The sequence below is a fragment of the Lepisma saccharinum genome, chromosome 23 (assembly GCF_977018435.1).
Source record: "Lepisma saccharinum chromosome 23, izLepSacc3.1, whole genome shotgun sequence".
NCBI classification, from domain to species: Eukaryota; Metazoa; Arthropoda; class Insecta; order Zygentoma; family Lepismatidae; genus Lepisma; species Lepisma saccharinum.
The window spans coordinates 35,319,534-35,342,420 of record NC_139251.1 but is presented as its reverse complement, the minus strand read 5'-3'; the positions used below and the strand labels follow the sequence as shown (position 1 = coordinate 35,342,420).

At 37.1% G+C, this 22,887-nt stretch overlaps 1 protein-coding gene and 1 non-coding gene across 6 annotated transcripts in view; one reads left to right on the top strand and one right to left on the bottom strand.

The window, feature by feature from the left end:
* Positions 1 to 22,887, top strand: part of Mcad (Medium-chain acyl-CoA dehydrogenase) — a 39,378-nt gene that overhangs the window by 5,357 nt on the left and 11,134 nt on the right. Inside the window, exons 4-7 of one of the 5 annotated variants that reach the window (XM_083110066.1) lie at positions 11,189 to 11,289; positions 16,287 to 16,367; positions 18,655 to 18,785; positions 22,133 to 22,241. In XM_083110066.1, coding sequence (XP_082966192.1) covers positions 11,189 to 11,289; positions 16,287 to 16,367; positions 18,655 to 18,785; positions 22,133 to 22,241 — 422 coding nt within the window. Of the gene's footprint in view, positions 1 to 1,017; positions 1,119 to 2,678; positions 2,780 to 5,615; positions 5,717 to 8,922; positions 9,024 to 11,188; positions 11,290 to 16,286; positions 16,368 to 18,654; positions 18,786 to 22,132; positions 22,242 to 22,887 lie in introns of all 5 variants that reach the window. The other 4 variants (XM_083110065.1, XM_083110067.1, XM_083110069.1 and 1 more) reach the window with 4 other exon arrangements.
* TRNAT-GGU (transfer RNA threonine (anticodon GGU)) lies at positions 1,754 to 1,825 on the bottom strand. Its single transcript has one exon. It is a non-coding gene; the product is annotated as a tRNA-Thr (tRNA).

Here is a 22,887-nt window from a genome sequence, read left to right as displayed (position 1 = left end):
TCCTTGCTACTTTTTGCAGCACATGATGTGGTTGATGTTTGACTGGTTGCTGTAAGGAGCCTAGAACAATCATTCATGCAGCCATTATCATTCTACAGAATCTCTTAATTTCTTATGCAGATCACATGACATCTCAAATACAACATGCGATTCTGTGCAAGGGAAGATGAAATGGAAATAGTGAAGTTATACATTGTAACATCTTCATATTTTAATGTTTAGTTGTGCAACACTGCAACAATGGGTGCATGAATCTGGTGAAACCAGTTATTTTACAGACTTATGGGACACGCTAGGCGAAAGCGCAGGCGCAGCGTTTTGTTTAGAGAAAGTTTCCGCATGGCGTCAGCGGAAGGGATGTCCTATGGCAAAAATAAACTCTTATTATGGCCACTGTTACTCATTTTAATCACATTCTAAGAACGGTCAAGGCATACTTATCTTGTGCATGTTGCTTCATATCGCTATCTGTTAAAATTATAATACATTTTCCGAACTAGTGCAGTTTGAATCCATCAGCACGTGCTTTGTCTGCAAGGAGCAGACGATTTTCACGGAACAAACCAGCATCCTGGCCCGTGCGTTTGGTGAATCTCGTTCTTGCACGGAATGCGACTTTTGGGACAGCATAATGAAACTCACGAAACGCACGGAAGCACTTATGGAACGGCCAGTTACCATAACTCGTTTAACGCGTTAAACTCGTGCGACTTTCGGAACGGGCCCAAAATCAGCAGCTATCACAGAAAAAAGCCCATGCAATAAGGGTTCATCACTATATAAAAAAACAAACAAACATAATTTATGGAGCTCCCAAATATGCTGTCTTTGAAGAACTGCACAAATGTTGACGAATGGTATAACTCTTACATTCAATGTGTGTATATATTATAAATTCATTATGATCGTACCCTCTACAGGAAATTCTTCTTGTTTGTGTCTTAATATACGCAGTGCATTGAAGGATTTTTACCATATTTGCTGTCTTAGGCATATTTTGAAAATATATGATTGCAGGTGGTACGGATGTGAATAATTTTACTTCTTGTATGATTGGAGAAGAATTCGCATATGGTTGCACTGGAATAGCATCAGCATTAGGAGGCACTGGTCTTGGAGTAAGTTTGTGCATAGGACACAGTTTTCGTAAATTCAGGAACATTAACAAAAATGCATTGGATTGTATTCTGTGTATATGGTTTGTGAAGGTGACTGGAACAATTACTTCGTGTGATTTTACAAGATCTTGTCTGTCCTGCTCTTTTTAAAATACAGTGCTTCAAGCTTGTTTGAATTGTATGAGTGGTATCTAGGGTGCTATAATTCTTTTGTGATTCTGTATAAGATATAAGTGTACTTGCTTAATGTACACGGAAGTGACACACTTTATGGTTCATTGTAAGCATTGAGATTTATGAATGCATGATTTATATGAATCTCATTTAACATTAGAGTGCTCTGACACTGTGTTCATACACACTTTTTTTTTACATGAAGACTTCCTTTGAATCAATTTTTTTCTCCTGTTGCTTTGGGAAAAAATGTATCATGCTGTTAACCTTCACTAGTATTGATTTTTTCTCAAATCTTTTATTGTAGATTTAGAGGTTTCAAGAGTTTTTTTTCTATTTAAATTTTATAACCTCATATTTATTATGGTAGGCTCTATTTCGTACCATGTGTCATCAACATGTTAAAAATTATATATAAAGTTACGACATGTCCCTTGGTAGAAATTTTCAGTGAAAAATGCAGGCTAGACCAGGACTCGAACCTGGGTTTCTGGCATACCATGCCATTGCTCTAACCACTGAGCTACCGAGCCTGCCTGGCCTCGCCTGATTTTTTCGCTGTCGCTGTTTTACGTACGTGGAATCATCTGAAAATTTCTACGTAATACATTTCCTGTGTGTGCCAAATCTTCAACACGTTCCTTGTTTGACCTCCGAATTTTCAGCCTGACCTTGGTCGTTCTTCGGGGATAGAATGAGAGTTGCGGAATGGTTGACACATGGTTAAAAAGTATTTTAAAAATACTTTGTCCTGGCCATATCCCTGCAGTGATCAAACGTTACAGCAACCTCAACAGTGTTTTTAATTGTTTCCAAACCATTCTCAAAGCCACACTCCTAGGATATATATATATATATATATATATATATATATATACACACACACACACATTCATTCTTGTATGCAAGGTTCTGTATATATATGGAGGTCTGTGAAACAGGAAAGAACCACTATCAGATGAGTAAAATCAACTTTCAAAATCAGTTATTATATTTTGTATCAGTGATTAACAGGTTCTCTCGGGCTATCAACGAGATGAGTTCTGGAAAGGTTTTCAAGCTTTTCAGAACTAATATCACAGTCATCTTCAGGGCAGAATTGAATATGAGAGTGACATTAGGTTTTGAAAGCTCGGAAATCCTTCCAGAACTCACCTGGTCTAGAGCCTAGCCTAGAGTCATTCCTCACCAGAAAAGCTTCAATTCCATAGTGCTTTTGTTTTTCAATATTTGTGCATTTATCGATATGCATGTTGTTTTCAACTTGTACCGTAGCTTTCTTCCAAGTTTTGCTGATGTCCTTATTCACAAATTAAATCTCTTATTTAAATAAGTGATTCATAGAAAATTGCTGTATCTGACAAGTTGAAATTACAATGATTTCAGGTGGCATGCCTGTAGGTGTTTTTAATGCGTGTATGATGCGAGAAGAATATGCGTATGGTTGTACTGGGATATCAACAGCAATAGGAGGGACTGACCTTGGAGTAAGTTGAATGAACCTGCCAAAGCTTCTAAGGGGAATGTCCTTCTGCAAAAAAATTTTCATTGCAGTGTGTTCAGCATTCTATGTGATAGTGGATGTACATCATGAAAGGATGGCTTTTTCTAGAGGAGCTTGTGCGGAGAATGTGTGATAGAGTACCGTATTTTGCCACATAATCATCACAGATTTTATGCCACTTTTTTACTGGGTGTGAAGCTTCCTTAAAAAAAACATTGCCAGTATTACTTAAAAATCATTAATTACTAAACTGTATTTTGTGTAACATTAGGATGAGCAGAAGACTCATGAATATACGTTAAAATTAAATAGGCCAAATTGAGGCTCATTTCTTCGTAGCAGTTTTACGAATATTTTCCACTCTAAATAAAAGTTAACATGCTAGTTGTTATTAATTTGTGCTTTGTAGTCAAAAATTTACTACAATATTGTGAAGTACTAACGTACACAATTTAATGATCTGTATCTGAAGATTTTACACTGCTATCGTTGGTTTTGTTATCTGATGTGACATTTACATGATGAAAGGTTATTAACCAATTTTTGGACAGGGTGAGACGATTATATATGGTTAAATACAGTACTTACTGCTTGTTACATCATTTCGTGATACCAACTGGTTTATTACATGATGCATGAAGAATTGGGTGGTACAGTCATGGACGCTTATGGGTTGTGCAATTCTGTTGAAAGTCAATGGGTTTCTTCCAACCCAGAAGTGTCCATGACTGTACCATAGAAGTGGTAGGGTGGTGTTTTCTAGTACTACTACTCTGGAACATTCCTTATGCAGGGTTCTGGCTGATAGTGATCGACCAAAGCTTTCAAGTAGGCAAAAAATTGCATTGCAGTTTGTTTATTGTTCAGGGTGAAAGTGAATTACTGCTGAAATGAAGGTACAGCTTTCCACTAAAGGTGCTTTCACTCATATCATGTAGTAATAATAGATATGGTTGGTACCGAAAATACTTTTCTCAATTTTTCAAATCATTCCTTTGTACTGCTAGGTTATGAATCTGGTACATGGAGAATTGGTTTATGGAACATACGAGTGGTGTAGTAGCTTCATTTATAACCAGAATGGAACATTTAGTTCAACAGTATTCATTTCTTCTGAAGTAGTGCCCAAGGAACTGCTTGTGTTGGAAACCAGTTGGTTCTTGCTCCTTTTCAGAAACAAAATCCTCTTCAAATTCTGATACTTAATCTTGTACACATACAGTTTTTATACATGACTGCCTTTCCATTCCATATGTTTATATCTTCAGTTTTTGAGAACCTTCCAAGCACTTGTTAAGAGTAGCACTTGTAATCAATAGTCTTGGGTTAAATTCCAGAATGCATATTACCGTAAGACTAGATTCGGTTGGAATTATAGTTGTGGAGCATAGACTGGACTTATGATGTTGCCAAGAGCATAGGTAAAACATAGTTTTCGGTAACTTTTATTTAGTAGAATCAATTGTTTATGGTGGCACTTGAACTGGATGTGCTTAGTTGAGTCTTTTATTTTTTTATTTTTAACTTCTATCTGGTAAAGTGTATTGGGGAAGACTAAAAGGGATAGAATAAGGAATGAGGACATCTGACAGACAGTGGGTGTGGTGGAGCTTCAGGACAGGGTAGATCAGGCATAGATGAAATGGTTCGGACACATGAAGAGGATGCAGAAAGACTACCAGTAAGAGCTTACAATGCACAGGAAGTGGGAATAAGGCCAAGGGGGGAGACCAAGATGTCTGTGGAAAGAGCAGATAGCAGAGAGTGTTAGGAGGAGAGGACAAGATTGGAACACCGTGGAAAGAGAGGAGTGGTGGAAGACCAGGAATAAATGGAGACTTCTATGCTGACCCAGCCAGAAGCAGGAAACACCAAAGGATGATGATCTGCGAAACCACATCTCTTAAACCAAATAATAACTCCCATGTACGGGGTTGAAAGAGTGTATTTTACCTAACAGCAACATCTTTGTTGAGTGCCGGTTCTTCAATATGCCGGAGTGTGGAGGAAAGAATACAACTAGATTGAAGTTGCAAGCTAAAGTGTGTAATTCACAAACTCATCAACATGATATGCATAAACAACTTGCATCATAATACAGACACTACACGTCCTTTCTTTCTCACGAAGGACGATACACATTTGCAGCACAGCACACATGATGAAAATGAGACAATAGGGCTATGTTAGATAACTTAGAGTGACAGTTTTGTGCACACCGCTGACACAGATCAGGTCTGGCATACATCTTTAGTCTGTATAGGACAATCTTGACATGAGTACACTTTTTCAGGGTGTAATGTGAGGAAAAAATCACTGTTGCAAATGAAAATAAATGTCACACCAAGTTATGATAACGGGAAAGAAAGCACAACATTTTCTTATATATTGTGGATTTGCTTGAGACTTTGTTGCATAAATTTATCAAACAGTTTTGCATGTAAGAGAAATTCAGGCGGAGCACTACAGTAGATTTGGAGGGAATGTACGATAAACCCGTGCAGTTGGTTTTTCACTTCAGTGCATGGCCAACATTGATCATGCTTGTATTGGTTGAACATAGGAGCCAATGTGTTCTTGTAGTATGTTATGTGAATACCAGCATCACAAACTTCACTTTAAGAAAGAAAATGGGAAAATTTTCTTGTGTTGTCAAGTTTTTGTTTTATCAAGTTCTATCTTATTTAGGGTACTAAACAAATTTAGGACATGCACGTATGTTGTTTAATTTTTACTCCACTGTTTGAAATTAATACGAGTTTTAAAGTGATTCATAGGCAGTTGTTGTGTCTGATCGGCTGAAATTATAATATTTTCAGGTAATACGCCTGTAGGTGTTTTTAATTCTTGTTTGGTTGGAGAAACATTTGCATATGGTTGTACTGGCATAGGAACTGCAATAGGAGGAACCGAACTTGGAGTAAGTTTAGTGGTCAGACGAAGCTTTCAAGTGGGATATATTCCAGCAAAAATATGTTGCATTTCAGTGTTTGAGTATGGAAGATAATTGTGAACGTACGTGCTGAAAAGGCACAACTTTCTCCTAAAGGTGCTTTTGCTCAGGGGTTGTAATAGTAACAGCTCGGTTGCTTCCAGAAAACTTGTTTCTCAGTCATCTCTCGGTACCAAATGATTAAGACATGGTGCATGGGTAACCCGTATATTAATTTATCTATAGCTGGACTGGGATACACAATAGAGGAATGTGTATTTCTTCTAAAAACAGTCAAAACCTTTTTGTAACAGACTGGTTCCTTCCCCAATAGTGGTGTGGCTCACCTTGTAATCAAGTGATCCCGAGCTTGATTCTTGGTGGAGACACATTGCACAGTGATTTGTATGGATGGCTGTAGCCCAATCAATGTTTTGACAATGTTTGTGTTAAGTCCACTTATTCTCAGACTTGCTAACCAGGACTGGACCTACAGTTTAAAATTTGTGTCTCAATCACTGCAATGTTCTTGCAACAGGAATCAAACTTGGGATTTCTTGATTACAAGGAAATATCATTAACTTCTGTTTATTTAGGTAAGGTATTTAGTTCCACATTATGCACAAATGTTAATCGGGACTGGGCCTACAGTTTAAAGTGGGATCCGAACCACTATGTGCCTCCATCAGGTATTCAACCAATGTTTGGATAAACAAGAATGATGATAATGTAGCAATACCTTAGAACTGTGTCAAGTATGACTGTTGTGATGTTGGCAATTGCATAGCAATAAAAGTAATAATTTATTTTTGTTAGTGTAGGGAGTCAAGAGAGACATGTGCATACTGTTTTGCAGTCTTCTGACTTTGCTGATAGTTTTGATCCTTGTTTAGATTGTAGGTCTGGTCCTTAGCTTATCTAAGCATGAAGTGGACTTACGTAAAACAATTTCCCCTTTAAATTTGTAGCATTAAATTTCCTCATACACACAGGAACATAGTATGTTTATAATATCATTCTTTGAAAACCAAACAGCACATGTTATAAAATAGCAGCTTTGGTCAAGACATGTTAGTTTCAATTCCACGTGAAACTTTGTAGTCAATTGGTTGTGCTACAACGTATTATGAACTTAAAAAAAGTCAAGATTGTTATTTTAGAATTTGAATTGTGTACAGGCAATTTTGAAATATATTGTAGTGTGTAATAAGTCATCCATACAGGTCTTCCTTTTTGGTTTATTTGATTTTAGTAAATGCAGATGTTCAGTTGATTATGGAGACACTTGGTGGCCCAGGCATGTCTCTTCATCCACACTTAGTTGCAACACTGTCCTTTTGTCTTTGATTTTTTTCACAGTGTGTGTTTACAGTGTGTGTTTTTGCTTCCATTTAGTTAAACCTAATTAAGTCCTTGTTCTGTGTAATTGAAAGAGTGTGTGTTACCAAACATTTTGACACTTTTTTTTTGTTATGGAAATTGAAATATAAGAGGAATGTATGTTTAGGCATTGGTTAATTTTCTCATTCAGTCAGTTAACTTGGATCATTTCCATGTAAAACTGAAGATATCACAGCAAATTATTAACACCACCAATGTTGTAAATGTGCTGTTTAGTACTCTTTACTAGTAATGAATGCTACAAACAAAATATGTCAATTATAAAAATGAGAGAGGACAAAATAACTTGCTTTCCTTGTACACAAGGTCACCATAAACACCAATAAACTTTAACATTGTGTAGGGGATGTCAAGGTGGCAGCTTTTCTTAGTAACAATTTTCTCATTGAGGATTTGCTCCATCACTTCAAACCCTCGAAAAGGCTGAGCTTTCTATTCTGTATGTATGCAACGTAGCAATTCATGGTTGCCACCATCAATTAAGTTACTCAGAAAAAGTAATGTTTTAGAGTTGCTGGAAGTAACACATTACCATTACTTAGTCATGCATTATAGATATTTAACCGTTTACATTAGTATCACATATTTTTCTCTATGGTGCAAGTTTTCTCAGTGTAATTTTACATGCACAAGTGAAAATCAAGATGACAAAGCATGTTTCACCTGACAGATAAGTCCTCCATTATGAGTTTATCAAAGGAACGCAGAGTAATGATGTACCATTTCAATTTTTCTGTACTTCGTTATATGGTGCTACAACTGTTTGAGAGTTTTGGTCAGCTCAACAATATTGTGCCACTGCTTTCTTTCTTGTGCTTTCCTGGGCCTCCTCAATGGTGCAGTGGTAGCGTCATCGTCTTGTAATCAAGGAGTCCTGGGTTCGATACCCGGTGGAGGTACATAATGGTTCGGACCCCACTTGAAACTGTAGGTCCAGTTCTGATTAGCCTTACTGTGCATGAATGACCTAAAACAACAATTCAATCTTTAGCTTTCATTCTCCGTAAATCTTATTCATTGGCTTCCCATTCCTTTTTTGCCCTTCTTCAATCTAGATGCAAATGGTTTGCATTTTGTTATTCTTTTTAGCACTTCCAGTCTTATGATACGGCCAATCCAAGCTGTCCTTCGAGATTTTACTTCTCTTACTATATGCCTTTGTTTTATTAATATATCCAGTTCACTATTATTTTTCCATATTTATAGTTCTTTATTCACCTTATTTGGTACAAATATCCTCAAAGCTTTTCTTTAGTGTCCATGTTTCACATGCACAGGTAATGCTTTGTTTTATTATAGTGTTATAAAGTTTTAACTTGGAAATTCTAGTTAATACTAGCTGGTGAAGAGGTTCTTATGTGCATAAAAAGCTCTATTACCTACCGCTATCCGCTTTATTTTTAATGTTTACTTGTTTTATTAGTAAACCATCACAATTACTCATGCAATTTCAGTAATGCATAACGAATGCAAGTACCAAAGAAAAGTAATATGTTCCTTGCATTACATTACTCCCAACTCCGTAATCTGGAGATGATGTCAGCAGTGGCCTTGAGCTGGTACTGTGAGAACGCATACATACTGGGTAGAAAGAGTAGTTTTTTTGAGAACTGTCAAAGTTTGTTAGTACTTCATAAGGAAAATTGCATGCAACATGTCTCTCCCGTACAAGATTTAATGGTAATGCGGGGTTTGGTACAGGCACTTCAAAATGGTAAGCTTTTAGTGTTACGTCAAATTTTCTGTTATAAGAAGTTGCTGTGTGACAGATTGTGAAAGTGCAATGTTTTCAGGTGGTATGGATGCAGGGTCTTTTACATCCTGTATGATTGGAGAAGAGCTTGCTTACGGTTGTTCTGGCATAGCAACGGCAATAGATTCAACTGATCTTGGAGTAAGTTTAGTTCTCGAGCACAGTTTTGTGTATCATGGAACAATAACCTATCGTATAACATTGTTTTCATTGCATGCTTTTATGTTGTTCCGATAAGAGATGACAAACAGCTTGCATCATCGTGAATGAACTGTGGCCAGATTATTATATGAACGTATTGAACAGCCAATTGCATACTGTCGTGTCCCGTTAATTATGATGTTGTTTCTGCAAATGTGGGATTTTTTTTTCAAATCAGTAATTTTTGCAGTTCATAAAGAAATAAAATCTAAGCAGTTTGTGTATACACACACAATGGAGTCCCAGTTTTATCCATGTTGTTTTTTCCAGGTTAAAACCGTGTCACAATTTGTCGTTAATGTGTTTTTTTAAATAGGAAAAGATTTGTAATTGACTTCCATTTCCTTTTGCGTATCACCACTTGATATTCTTCTTTCAACCCTTGGCATCATAGTGCATTCGCCACTTCAGAGACGTTACCTTACTTGTGAATAGAAGAGATCACCAAGCCACTTTTATCCCCTTAACCATGTAACTACAATTGTTGACATGTACAAGGTGACGCACAAAATGATCCACCATTTTGTTGTGATAATATTGCATATATCCAAATAGAAACTGCACTGTTGAAAATTGTCATGCTACTGAACATGCTTAATATGAACATCATTTTGTTTTCTAGTGCCCTACAAACATGAGTTTTCAGTCCTAAGCGAGCAATTCATGATTGAATCAGTTGTTTGCCCCTGCATTGCAGGAATGTGCACCATTCTTCAACACATAAGCACCTTTATTCAGTGCTAAGTGTTTGTATAATTGGGGGAAACCATACACAGCAAAAGGAGAGATGTATCTTTTAAAGTATCATAGAAAGTAAAGCAGGGCTTTATCCAGAATTGGACATTTGGAGAAGTGTAAGTTTGATTTAGTGGTCTATGAATGAAATTTGGTGCGAAAATGACTGTAAATTAGGCTTTTATGAACATTTTTGGGTTGGAAAGTCGGCAGGGGGGGGGGGGGGGGTGAGCGTGCATAAATCATCGAAGCAAAGGAGGAAAGTTTAAGATATGACACTATGGGTGCACTTGGCCACAAGCGAAGGGAGACATTTTGCATCTTTTCTGACCGTAAGGGAGATTTCATATGCTTGTCGTTTGGGAACAAGCCAATCAAGAACAGCATTTCATACCATAGTGGAATGACCAGGTTGACAAGCCTACATTTGATTGGTGAAATCTTCAAGTGACACATGTTGCTTCTCGCTTCAGTGTAAAATCCAGCAAGACAAGTAAACAAATGGCTGCCCACTTTAGTTCATGACTTGATTGTGGTCATGGGTGTCAGCAGGAGGGGTTTAACCCGGTCGGTCTACCCCCCCCCCTGGAAATTTCCATCGTCTTTTATTCAATTTATGGCAATTTATAAACGAAGTACTTTATTTCACCTCATTTTGCGTCATTGTTTAAAAATGGTCTTGAGATATCGAATTTGGTACGAAACTTCCATAATTTGCAACACTGAAACTGTTAATTTGTAACTTTCACACGTTCTGAAGCACAGACTAGAAATGATGCTTATACCACTGCATTTGCTGCTGCTGCTGTTACTACTACTAATATATAATAATAATAAAAATATAATAATAATAATAACAATTTAAAATACCGATAATGCAATAATTGTAAAAATGAACCCTCTCCCTGACAAATGTCTGCATATGCCACTGGTCTGTATCACAATATTTTTGAGGGGAGGGGGTGTCCTCAAAATCTTCAATTCGACACTCCCCTAGGAAAATTTCTGGAGACGCCCATGACTGTTCTTGGCGTGACTAACTCCAGTGGACACAGTGCAACTCTTGCAGTTTCAATATTCTCAAGTAAACATACAGGCTGTCAACATTTTGACTCTTAATACAATTCATTATTTCTCGAGCTTTTGATACACATGCATCATAACTCTTCCATTACCCACCATATTGTATACACTGTCCCCCTACTGGCAGCATCATGAATTATGCTTCACATGTTATTGCAATTGCTGTCAAGGCATTATGTGATTAATAAAAATTTCACAAACAAATGGTGGATCATTTTGTGTGCCATCCTGTATGTGGATCACAGCAACAAAAGTCATGGGAACCTGAGTGTTGTGTGTGCTTACAGGTGGTATGGGCGTTGGTGTTTTTGATGGATGCCTTGTTTCGGAAGATATTGCATACGGTTGCACTGGAATGAAGACTGCTATGGAAGGATCTAGTTTAGGTGTAAGTAGAAAGAGTGGGAAGTCGGGCCATGTCCAAATGAACAGACCCTCTGCATGCAACCTCTTTACACATTTATGCTCAACAGTTCCCCTGGAGATCAGTTTTTGTGATTGTTCAATATTGTGTTCACACAATCATGCCAAATATTGGCTGAGATAGTGTCTGGATTTGAGGTAGTCCAGTCAATATTACACCTGACTGCCATGCAGGAGACTTGGGTTTGATACCCAGGGTGGGTCATCTCAGATAGATTTTCCTGACAACATTCCTGCATGGAGCAGCTCTGGGACTCACCCAGCTTCTATTGAAAAGGATCAAAGGAGTTAAAGGGTGGCTGGAGAGTGGTGTTGATCATATCACCTCTATTATGTCTGAGATAGAAAATGTGTTGGACCTTAAGCTTGAACAAGAAAATGTGTTTGACCTTAAGCTTGAACAAGATATGAATGTTCCTGTGGTGCTGTAGTTAATAAGGATCACAAGCACAAGGAGAGAATACAAATGACTGTGCAATTTAGTTCACAAGTTTGTCTTGGTTAAGTTGTACCTTCACTTGTCCCTTTTATATATATTTTGTGGAACATCTCATAATGTAGAATAAAAGCTGTGTAATATGAGATTGTTACTCAGAGGGAAAATTTATGCTCAAAATATCTCAAATCTTCCCATATAGTCTTGTAAGGTGTTCACACTGTTTTATCATTGGGCAAAGGTATGCCAGCTTCCTATCTGCAACCAAAGATGGTCATTTTCCTAATGCATCAACTTTTTGCTTGCGGACAAATATACAAAACAAAGTTTATATACAATGTTTGAAGTGGGCAGATGTATGTCAGTCTGGACATGGCCTGAAAGTCTTAAATAATGGTTTGAATCTGTTAGGTCATGAAGGCTTAAGGCAAATAGACTGGAGCACTTAGATATCCCTTCCAGCAGAAACCTTTCGAGCTGTGGGGTATTGATTTGCATGTTGTTGATTTTTCCGTTGGGTTATTTGAAATTCATTTTTTTTTTCCAAACTTATGCTGTCATTTAATTCAAGGAACAACTTTCAAGATTGTTTTATGTTGCAAATTCTGACCATATATGAGTGCATGGCAGTTGTTATTTTGCAAAAGAAGCACTTTTTTCTAAAGATTGTTTTATGTTGCAAATTCTGACCATATATGAGTGCATGGCAGTTGTTATTTTGCAAAAGAAGCACTTTTTTCTATTTTGTATAATCATTCATCCTCATTGTTATGATTAACCTCAATAGGTATAAAACCAGTGTTTAGTAACCAAATACAAAACATGCTATGTGGTCATTAATTTGTCATTGTATTAGTATCGACAAACTAGTATTATTTATTGTCACACTTAAAAACTTTAAGAAAGTGTTGTTCTTCAGAAAGAAGAATGAAAGATAGATTCCACTGAAGAAGTGGAGAACATGACCTACACAGTCAAAAAGCATTACATAATAGTTGTAAATCGTAAGTGAAGCAACATGGAGTTTATGCAACAAACCGAAAATGTATGTGGATGAATCCCACCATTCTGTGCCACTAGCGAAGTAACATATATTGGATACATTGGCTTACTGTTTCAGAAGTTTAGTTTGTCTGTGGAACGAAGAACCTTTGGTAGCAAGCAAGATAATGCATCAACCACTGAAGATTATTAAATTGATGCATGTTATTTTTTATTAAATACAGGGTGTCTCATAACTGACATGGGTGAAAGTACACGATAATAGAAGCAAAAAAGTCTCAGTAAACATTGGTCTGCAAACGAGCCGTTTTCAAGATAATCGCAGATATGTGATTACAAGCTGCCACTGACTTCATTGTTTTTAAATGTCGTCCTAGTTGGTAAAATACTAATAATATGTGCGAATGTGTGGTTACAAGCAGTCATTTGATTGCATTTTGTAAACACAGCTAGTGTTTACTCCTTGTGCGGTCCGAGGTTTGCACTTTGTTTACAAAACAGAACATTTCCGAGAGGTGGCGTTGTAATGAAACAGAGCATTTCCAAGAGGTACCCACTTGTACCCACACATTATTAGCATTTTACCAACTAGAACGATGTTTACGAACAATGAAGTCAGTGGTGGCTTGTAAATCATACATTCGCGATTAACTCGAAAACTGCTCATTTGCAGACCCATGTTTACCGAGACTTTTTTTGCTTCTATTATCATGTACTTTCACCTGTGTCACTTTGCGCTATTACTTTCAAGACACCATGTATAGTCATTTTTCCAAACAATTTTGGAGTTTAATGAAAATTCAGGTTACACTAGTAAACACGATAAAATTCAGATCAGTACCTTACGATGCCAGGACATCTTATATGCTGGTACCTGTACTGCCTAGACTTCATCATGATATATTTTCCAGGGAAAAAACTAATCCTGAGAAAACTAGATAATGATGCTTGTTTGATTTTTATCCTGTTGAGTCCCAGATCTTACGAACTTTAGTGAGCCAATCGATTTTCAATGGGGTCATTATAATCCACAAGTGTCCACAATACAATTATTTTTCATTTGAAATTAACATCTGTGATCTGCCAACAGTTTATGGTTCATTTTAAGTCTCAGGCCAATCAGTGAATTCAGTGATGCAAGCTTGTTATATTATGCATGCTACTGCCAGGAATTTACTCTAAAATTTGATAAGGAACTGGCATTACTCTTAGCCGTAATAATTGTCAATGTGATATCGTTTGGTGATGTATTTTTTTTTAGTGGGCTTCTACGCATAACTTTTTATTGTTAGTTTGTTCAAATACTATGTTAAATTTTTCTATTAGTGTTATTGTGTTCCAGTGTGCTATGCTTGTATAAGGATCGTTCAAATGAAACATAGAGAGAGGTCAGAAATAAACATTTTATGTATTGGACATCATGTACTATATCATAATGACAGCGCTGAGCCTAACATGATCACTCCCACTATTTAGGCAGCAGTCCCAACGCTAAACAAGTTTCTGTGTACCCTCTGCAAATAAAGGTGTTGGTTACTAGTGCAACATCGTGAACATCTCAACATACCAAAGATGTGATAGTCGCAGGGGGAGGGGTGGTCCATAATCTCCCAGCGCAAGTGGTGTGTATTGTCCACTTTGCATATGCCACATGTGGAGACATCCAACAGCAGAGGCCCATTTGCATCAAAGAACACCGCCAGTATGACCTTGACAACTGATGGGGACAAGTGTACCTCTTTGGTTCTGAAAGTGTGCACCCTAGCACCCTGAGGCATTGTGGCTGGCTTACAGGGGAGCCACGAAATGTTCCAATATTTTCATTGAAATGATACTTGTTAGTCTGCACATTGTTGTAGAACTGGACCATCGCATCAATCCAAATGTGCTCTACTTAGTAATTTTTAACATGTAAAATGTTTCTGAATTTGAAATGTGTTTATTTTTTAACTTAGGCAAGCAACCCAACCGCACTAACTGAGCATCGCAAGTGTTAGATAGGCCTACATTCTGACTTCGGCCATGAAACGAAAAAGTTCGGGAACCACTGGTCCCGGCAATGAAATATGTCTCCATTGGCAGCTCAAAATAGTGGCACCAGGTTTCATCCCTGTTCGTTATACAGGGTGAGATGTTGCAGGGATAGCCTTAAATCAAGGCTTTTCTGTTGTGTGTGAGGTGCCAGGGTACCCATTGGGCATGGGCACTCTCATTCCAGTACCCTAGTTCTTCGTGAAGGAAGGCATTGAAAACTCATATATGCTTATGCAGTGATTTTCCTGTACCAGCTCGTTCACAGCTTCAATTGTGGCCCAAATGATTACAGGCACCTGCCGAGCTTGTGCAAGATCCACCGTGCTTACACTTCTTTCTCGAAACGTGGCACACCACTTGAACACTGTGGACATTCCAGTGTTGTGTGTGACATTATACACACAATATGTAAGGATTAAAATATTCATAATGAACTGATTTCATGGAATTTTGAAGTACTTTGTGGTGTCTGCTAACAAATGAAGAAAAAAAATGAGTATGGTGGCATATGCTGAATGCATGAAAAACATTAACAAAAGTGCATTACGTGAGTGACGCTTTGAAAATGTAGAACATTTTGACTTCGTTTGTCTGTGAAGCATATAGGCTGCAGATGCTAGTAACTTTTATTGGTGAAGTGTACAAATTTTGTGTATTCACAAACATCTAAACCTCAATGCCATTAAAAACAATAATAATTTGCATATCAATTCATTTTATTATTTACGTAGAGTAGGGCCATTTTTCGTGGAATGCCCCAGTACTTCATTTCAAACGACACACCACTTGAGCACAGTACTACATACCAACACCCATCCTCATATCCTGTTCCCACCTTCTTTACACAGGAATTGGATCTCAGCCCATTGTGCCTGCATGGACGTAACCATTACACACCACCCTAGCGAGAACATCCTCTTCCACTCAGCAGATACTTCTCGCAGACTGACAATGTTCTCTGCTGGTACCACATGAACCAATATATGCAGACCTGCCACCATCCAGCCACCCTGTCAAATATTTGCAGTGTTGCCAACTCTGCATTTCATATTTCACTTGAAAGATCCTTAACATAAATTTAGGTGACTATACCTAAAAGCTGTACTGATGTACGTGAATCATTAAGTGCATGTTTTCTGATGCTTTATGGGGAAGTTTTGCTTTTTGGAGTGTGGATTAATATTTCTTGTTCAGAATCTACATCTGAAATAGAAGAATGAGAATTACATGTAATATTGTAGAAAATTTAGAATCAAGAAATAACATTTTTTTCTTGTTGATGTAGATAAATATTCCTTAATAAAAACTAACTACATTCTATTTGACTATATATCAACATATAAAAAAAACATTTGTAAGTTCACATTAAATTTTTAATTACTAGACTTTATGTAAATTTCAATTATTTACAAATAGAATGCTTTTCGAATGATGTGTAACCAAATTATGATGTTTACTTGTTACATTAACCTTTTTCCTTGTTTACATAGCAAACACCAGTAGTTTTAGCAGGAACGAAAGAGCAACAGAAGAAATATTTAGGGAGGCTAATAGAAGAACCTTTAGTTGCGGTAAGTGTTTAACATCAATATTTTCCATTACTAAAAGGGTTACTCATGAATCAACTTCTTGTTGACTGACAAAGGAAAAATATACATACAAAAATTTTCTTTCATACTTACATGACTACAGTTACCATATCTCTATAAAGGAAAAGTAGAGCATGCTGTCCCAAAATGTAGGATTTTTAGTCAAAATGTAGGACACAAATAGTTCCCAGTAAATAATACACATTACTTGAACATATTAGCAAATAATGTACAACTGCCACATTTTTAGTTTAAAAAATAATGGTTTCTCAAGATTTCTAAAATGCAAAAGTCCCAAAATTGTAATCAATACGAAACCATAGATTTCTTACTGCACATGTTTTCGGTCTTACTTCTCAGAGGAGCCAATTTTTCTCAAAATTTCAGGTTTAGTCAAAATATACTTACGAAACTCTGAGCACCTCAAACTCTGAAATTATACTGAACCAGTACCAACCTTTTTGCAGACTTTATAAGAAATTTATTTCCATCATCAGTTCATATTAATTAAAATAATAATATCTGTCAATGGTTCCACTATGACCTGGAATGGAAAATGAATATATTCAGCAATTAACATAACTTGAAATGTCCAGAAGTTTTATCTATGGGTTGTTTTTAGTTCAATAACTTTGTTCTGCATGCCCCCCTGCTTTACAATCAAAATATTGATTATGAATGGAAAATACCTTGTAGATTTTCTTCCATCGGTATAAAACTCAAAGCAAGAAATTCCACTTGGGTATACTTGTTTTTGCAATATCTGAATCAAAATAAATTTCACTATTCAGTTTGGAGTGTCATTCAAACTTGTAGCTTGCCTGATTTCTCTTTGTTCAGTGGATACACCCTTATTTCAAATGATGTGACACTCAAAATGTAGAACTTTTTTTTTTCTTCCTCCTCCTCCTCCTGGACGCTGGACATAAGGCTTTAGCATGTAGGACATGTCCAGAAAATAGAAGACGTCTGGTAACCGTATACATGACTTCATCAGTCAGGAGCCAAATTCAGACAATTGACATATTGTGGCATGAATTTTTGCATTTCTCAAAAAACAATACCTCTAGTTCTCAGTTGTTGAGACCCATCAGTGAGGTCCTCATTACTTTCAAAGTGCTTATAGGTCTTTTGTACTGTTACAGCGGGCACTCTCTATGCTGGCAAGGGAAGTGGGAGGCGGCGAATATGCAACAGACCAACCAGACAACAGCGGTGGCACCAAGAGTTACGTCGTCAAGGGGAGGAATTACTACGTGCCCCCCGTTCTACAGGCTGCTGCTTTTCTTATCGCGCTGGATTGGTTGCTTCCCCACTTCCCTTGCCAGCATATAGAGCACCCGCCGTAAGACTGGAAAAGAGGTATAGTAGGCAGCCAGATGTGCATTGTTGTTTTGAAGCACTAAGTAGCCAATCAGGCAAAGTCCAAGTTGTAGGGAAATTTTTGAAAATCAAAAATATGCATCTCTCTTTCATCAAGCATAATTGAATGCATGCTCATGCACATATTTACAACCAGTCATGAATTTTCTGTACCAATTCATCACAGCACTGTCGCTTGTAATGTTATCCCTGTACATGTGGCATTCTCCATGAATCTTGGAAACATTGTTTCTTCCTGCTTGCAGGACACAGCTGGCAGGAGCAGAAGCCAATAGTTGTCCAGACTGAAGTAGACACTAGCTGCTGCTAGCAAATGTTAGCATGTGCTAGCAGCTGCCTTTTCTACCTGGTTACCCTTCACAGGGTAGATGTGGCCCACAAGAGTAGGTTAGGCATTACAGTGGGAGTGTAATTGTCCATGGCAATTTTTATTAATTTTTCTCTTGCATTCTGTGTGTTTTTAAGGAATGGATATTTATGTATGCTGGCGCAGAAGTTCTGCAGCATGTTTGGCATTTTGTTTAAATTCTTGATGCTGTCATTGGATAAAATAAATTTCATGAACATGTGAGGGACAATTTGCTTGATAATACTTCTGCATCCCACTGTACTACCAGTGGTGCATGTGGCAGTGAAAGTGTCAGGGTTCAGTAAGACCAGGACCACAATTTCATGGCACTATTTGAAGATTTTGGCAGAACAGGATAATAAAATTATGTAATACTGTTCAAAGTATTCAGGTTGAAGTTGATTGCTTTATTATTTATTGTTGATTAATTGATTTATGTTCCAAGACTGATTTTGTAAGCCACCTTTCAGAAACACGTGATGACATTAAAGACATATCTTATTTTAGTAAATATTGCAATGCAGTTTGTATTTTTAGGCATACTGTGTGACTGAGCCTGGTTGTGGTTCAGATGTAGCTGGCTTGAAAACCAAGGCAGAGAAAAAAGGTGATGAATACATATTAAATGGACAGAAGATGTGGATAACCAATGGAGGGGTTGCAAATTGGTAAGTTTTCACACCCGTACCTAGCTGTGTAAGTGTATAATTTTTGACACTGCTGATCACACTCTCTTATTTCCTTTAATACTTCCTGGGCTAATTTTTTGTTATTAATTGCAGTTTTTGAAGGTTAAAAGTGCCCTTTTTTCACGTAGAGTTAGTAATGTGAATTAAGTGGCATGCTGACAGAGGTGGTGATAGAATCTATAAAATAGTGATGTGGAACGTACTACGAGGGGTGCAATAAGTATTTATAGTCTCGTATGTACTTCATTATTATTCTTAATTTTTATGTTGCTGTTTTAGCATTGCAAAATCACCCGTAAAATATATTATTCATGTTTTGGAGAAGCTTACATATTTATTTTTCTGTAAATTTTTTGAGAGCTGTATAAATGCACAAAACTATCAACAACAACACATCCAAGAGTAGATAATGTGAGTATAACATCCAAACCTCCAAGGTACAGATTATAATGCTGTGGAGCTGTTCTCTTTCCTGTTGAGATTCTCCAGTTTTTCTATAACCATGTTCACCAGCCAGGAAAAGGGGGCTATCCATCACTAAGCCCTTATTGGTCATAATAGCATTCCCCTTCAAATTTGAAAAATTCATTTTTGAGGCACATCTTTAATTCTTTTGTTATCCTCCATTAAGAGAGGCTCTATTCGATTTCTAGCCTAAAAAGGTTCAGTAATGTCCAGTGCTAACTTATGGAAATAGATGTAAACAGGACATTAACGTGAATAATAATTCTTGAAGCTTTCCTGGTAGCGAATATTGAAGAGGTTTTCTCGGCAATCAGCCCTGAAGATGAGAGTGATGTTACCTCTCGAAAGTTCGGAAGCCTATCCGAAAATCACCTGGCTGATTGCCCAAGAAAACCTCTTAATTAACGTAAATGTCGACAATTTCTTGATCATCTATCAAAAGGAAGAGGACATTTTGATCTTTCTGGATGCTTGGAACTCCATTCATCCAAGTACTAAGATTACCACCAAAGTTGTGAACAGTGGCACCCAACTGTTTTTATACCTTTATGTACAAAAACAAATAAAATGAAGGTAACAGTTGTCAACCACCCTGAACCAGTGCTCGAAGTGAGGGGTGATGGTATCCTTCCAGCTAGTGAGATTTTTGCTGAGCAACCCCCAGTTGTCTCATTGTCACTATGTTAAGCCATATGAATATCCCCCAAGCTAACCTCGAGGCTCAGCCAAGCATCCTCCCCAGCTAACATTTTCCACTTCAAGCGCTGCCCTGAACAATATGTAGTACCGTGGGATCCATGAGTATTACCGTGCAAATTGTCCATCACTATGTTCATGCACTTTATTTGATCCAATAAAAGCTTCAAGAATTAAAAGATAACTCTAAACATGCTGTTGACAACTTCTGTACTGGCATACATAATCTATCGCTTAAAAGCACATAGGATGTAAGAGAAAAATTAATGAAAATAGCCATGGGACAATTTACTGATCAATACTAGTGGATCCCACTGTACAACTTTGTACATAGAGTTCACATTTGCTCAGGAAAAGAGGACTTTGGGGAAGAAGTGGCTACAATGAAAATTACTAGGGTGAATCAAAAAGTAAGTTACACCCGACCCGTGTTCCTGTACTAAGAGAGATAAAATAATCGTCTGGAATGTTCACACACCAGAAGCAGCGTCATATTGAGGTGGCGTCCAACATTGAGGTGTGCTCCATCGTCGATTTTTGTGGGCACAAAGGCATAATCGGAGTGAAATCCATAGCCAAATTGTCGAGGTGTATGTTGAGAATGCGATGTCACGCTCAAGTTTCTGCTCCATATATAATTATTGGCACATATTATGTGTTATATTACGTTCTTGCATTTCATAGATACATTCCTGTTCCATATTAATCTTCGAACGCTTTGATATAGTCCACCACCCATTTGTCCTCTTCTGTTTACCTCCTCATCTATTCTTCCACTTCTCTCAATTATGCTTCCTAGATATGTGAAGCTCTCCACTACCATCGACTCTTCCATGTCCATATTTATTCTTGGTTCATTTCTGGCTCTGTTTCTTCTTGTTAACAGCACCTCTCTTTTCTGCACTGAATTTCATTCCTTCTCTTCTGATTTCATTTAGGAAGTATTGTCAGAAATTGGTGAACGTAGCCCTCATCAAAGAAATTCTCCCCTCTCCCCAAAAAAGGAAGAGAAAAATTAAATAGGTTGAAGAAACAAGGTTTCAAAGACTGCCTTCAAATGTGGTACCATAATATGACCAACTCTCAATAGGGAATGTATCAGTCACACTATGCAGTGAAGGATACAAAAATAACAATGAAAAAAGTTTTTTGTGAACATATTAACATCACATTCTTTTTCTCTGGACATTGGTCATGTCTTTGTGCAAAAACATTAAAGAAGAAACTAGAATAGTTAAAACTTGAAGTTTCTACAGCCCTTACTTTTTTTAACTCCATCTATCCTTGATGATGCAGCAAAAAGTTGGAAATTTTAGTTTGTTTTTAAATGTGCTGTTTCTTTTGTGTTCCTTCTATCTTATAGGTAAGACTAACAAGTTTTAGTATGGCATCGGGGTCTTAGAAGTTTTCAAAGTTCCACTGAAGTCTCACTTCAGTATATGTCTTGAATTTCCTTATGTGTTGATACCAGTGATGAGAACGGTGCAATTTAAAAGTAGTTTCTCTACTATTTATTATCATGATACCCATTATTCTATTATTTTGATAGCAGTGTTGCTGCAGTAACCTATTATTACTAGTGTTTGAGAATGATGTGTGCTTATATGAGTGGCAAATTAATTCAAATTTGATATCAGAGTATTGCAATTAGGGTGTTGTTCAAATTTGACATATTTTTATTTATGTTTCTATATCAACATATTTTTCTTGATCTATGTAATTTGGTTATCTAGATATCAGAATTGTTAATAATACCAATAAAATAAATTACATGGATATCTATAATCTGCGATATCTGGACGTTTATCATCTGGATTATCTGTATTGCCATTATCTTGTATTAGATGTGGTCTTTTTAAACCTTCTACACAAGTAAGCGTTATTGTGGAATTTTTTTGACACTTGCTGCATTTTACCTTAAAACTCTAAGAAGAAAATTTTGCTACAACTACAGGAATTTTGTAGCTTCACTACTGTTACAATGTTTAAAATATAGTGCCGCTACTTCTACAAATTTTGTAGCTAGCTACAGTAGCGTCGCTACAAGTAGCGCACTAGTTCCGACCACTGGTTGATACACTGATACATTTGATACAGTTAGGAAATCTTGTGATAAGTAAATGGCATTGGTAGTAAACTGAAATGTACTTATTGTTTTACACTAGGTACTTTGTTCTTGCAAGAACAAACCCAGATCCAAAGGCACCAGCAAGCAAAGCTTTCACAGGATTCATCGTTGAAAGGGATTCGCCAGGTGTTACACCAGGAAGGAAGGTAGGACACACAAATTGTCTAACCACAATAAAAGATGCATTTAAATAAAGGCTTGGTGTTATCGGCAACATTATGCTTGTTTCAGGTACTGCTAAGCTTTTGGCCTGTGCCAACACAGAAATGTGTTTGACAATTTCTGTTTTTTTTCTTTAAGTAAACCTGCTTCCATCTGCATACATTCGAGGGTGTGGGCTTAGTGTCCTGGTACCTTAAAATAACCAGGATGTCAGTTTCCTGAATTTAAACTTTTTTATTGATTTATGTTGGGTTTTTTTTATTCTCCTTCTTTTTGTCTTTATTTTCAATTTTCATACATAAAATACAAATACAATTAGAAAATAAAATAGATGGAGATTCTATACATACATTTAATAATTTTGAGTTTATATTGTTGTATGAGCCATAGTAGCTCAGTCGTTAGGGCATCTGACTACCATGCGAGAGACCTGGGTTCGATCCTCTGTGGGGAAGAACTGGAATTTTTTCCACCTGTTCAAGCACTCCGGCACCCACCCAGCATCCTATACCTGGAAGAAACTCGGGGGGGGGGGGGTAAAGACAGCCAGGTGTGTGGTGCTGATCACATCACCCCCTATACACCTTCATGGCATGGTGCAAAGCACAGGGGAGCACTTTACTTTTTTTA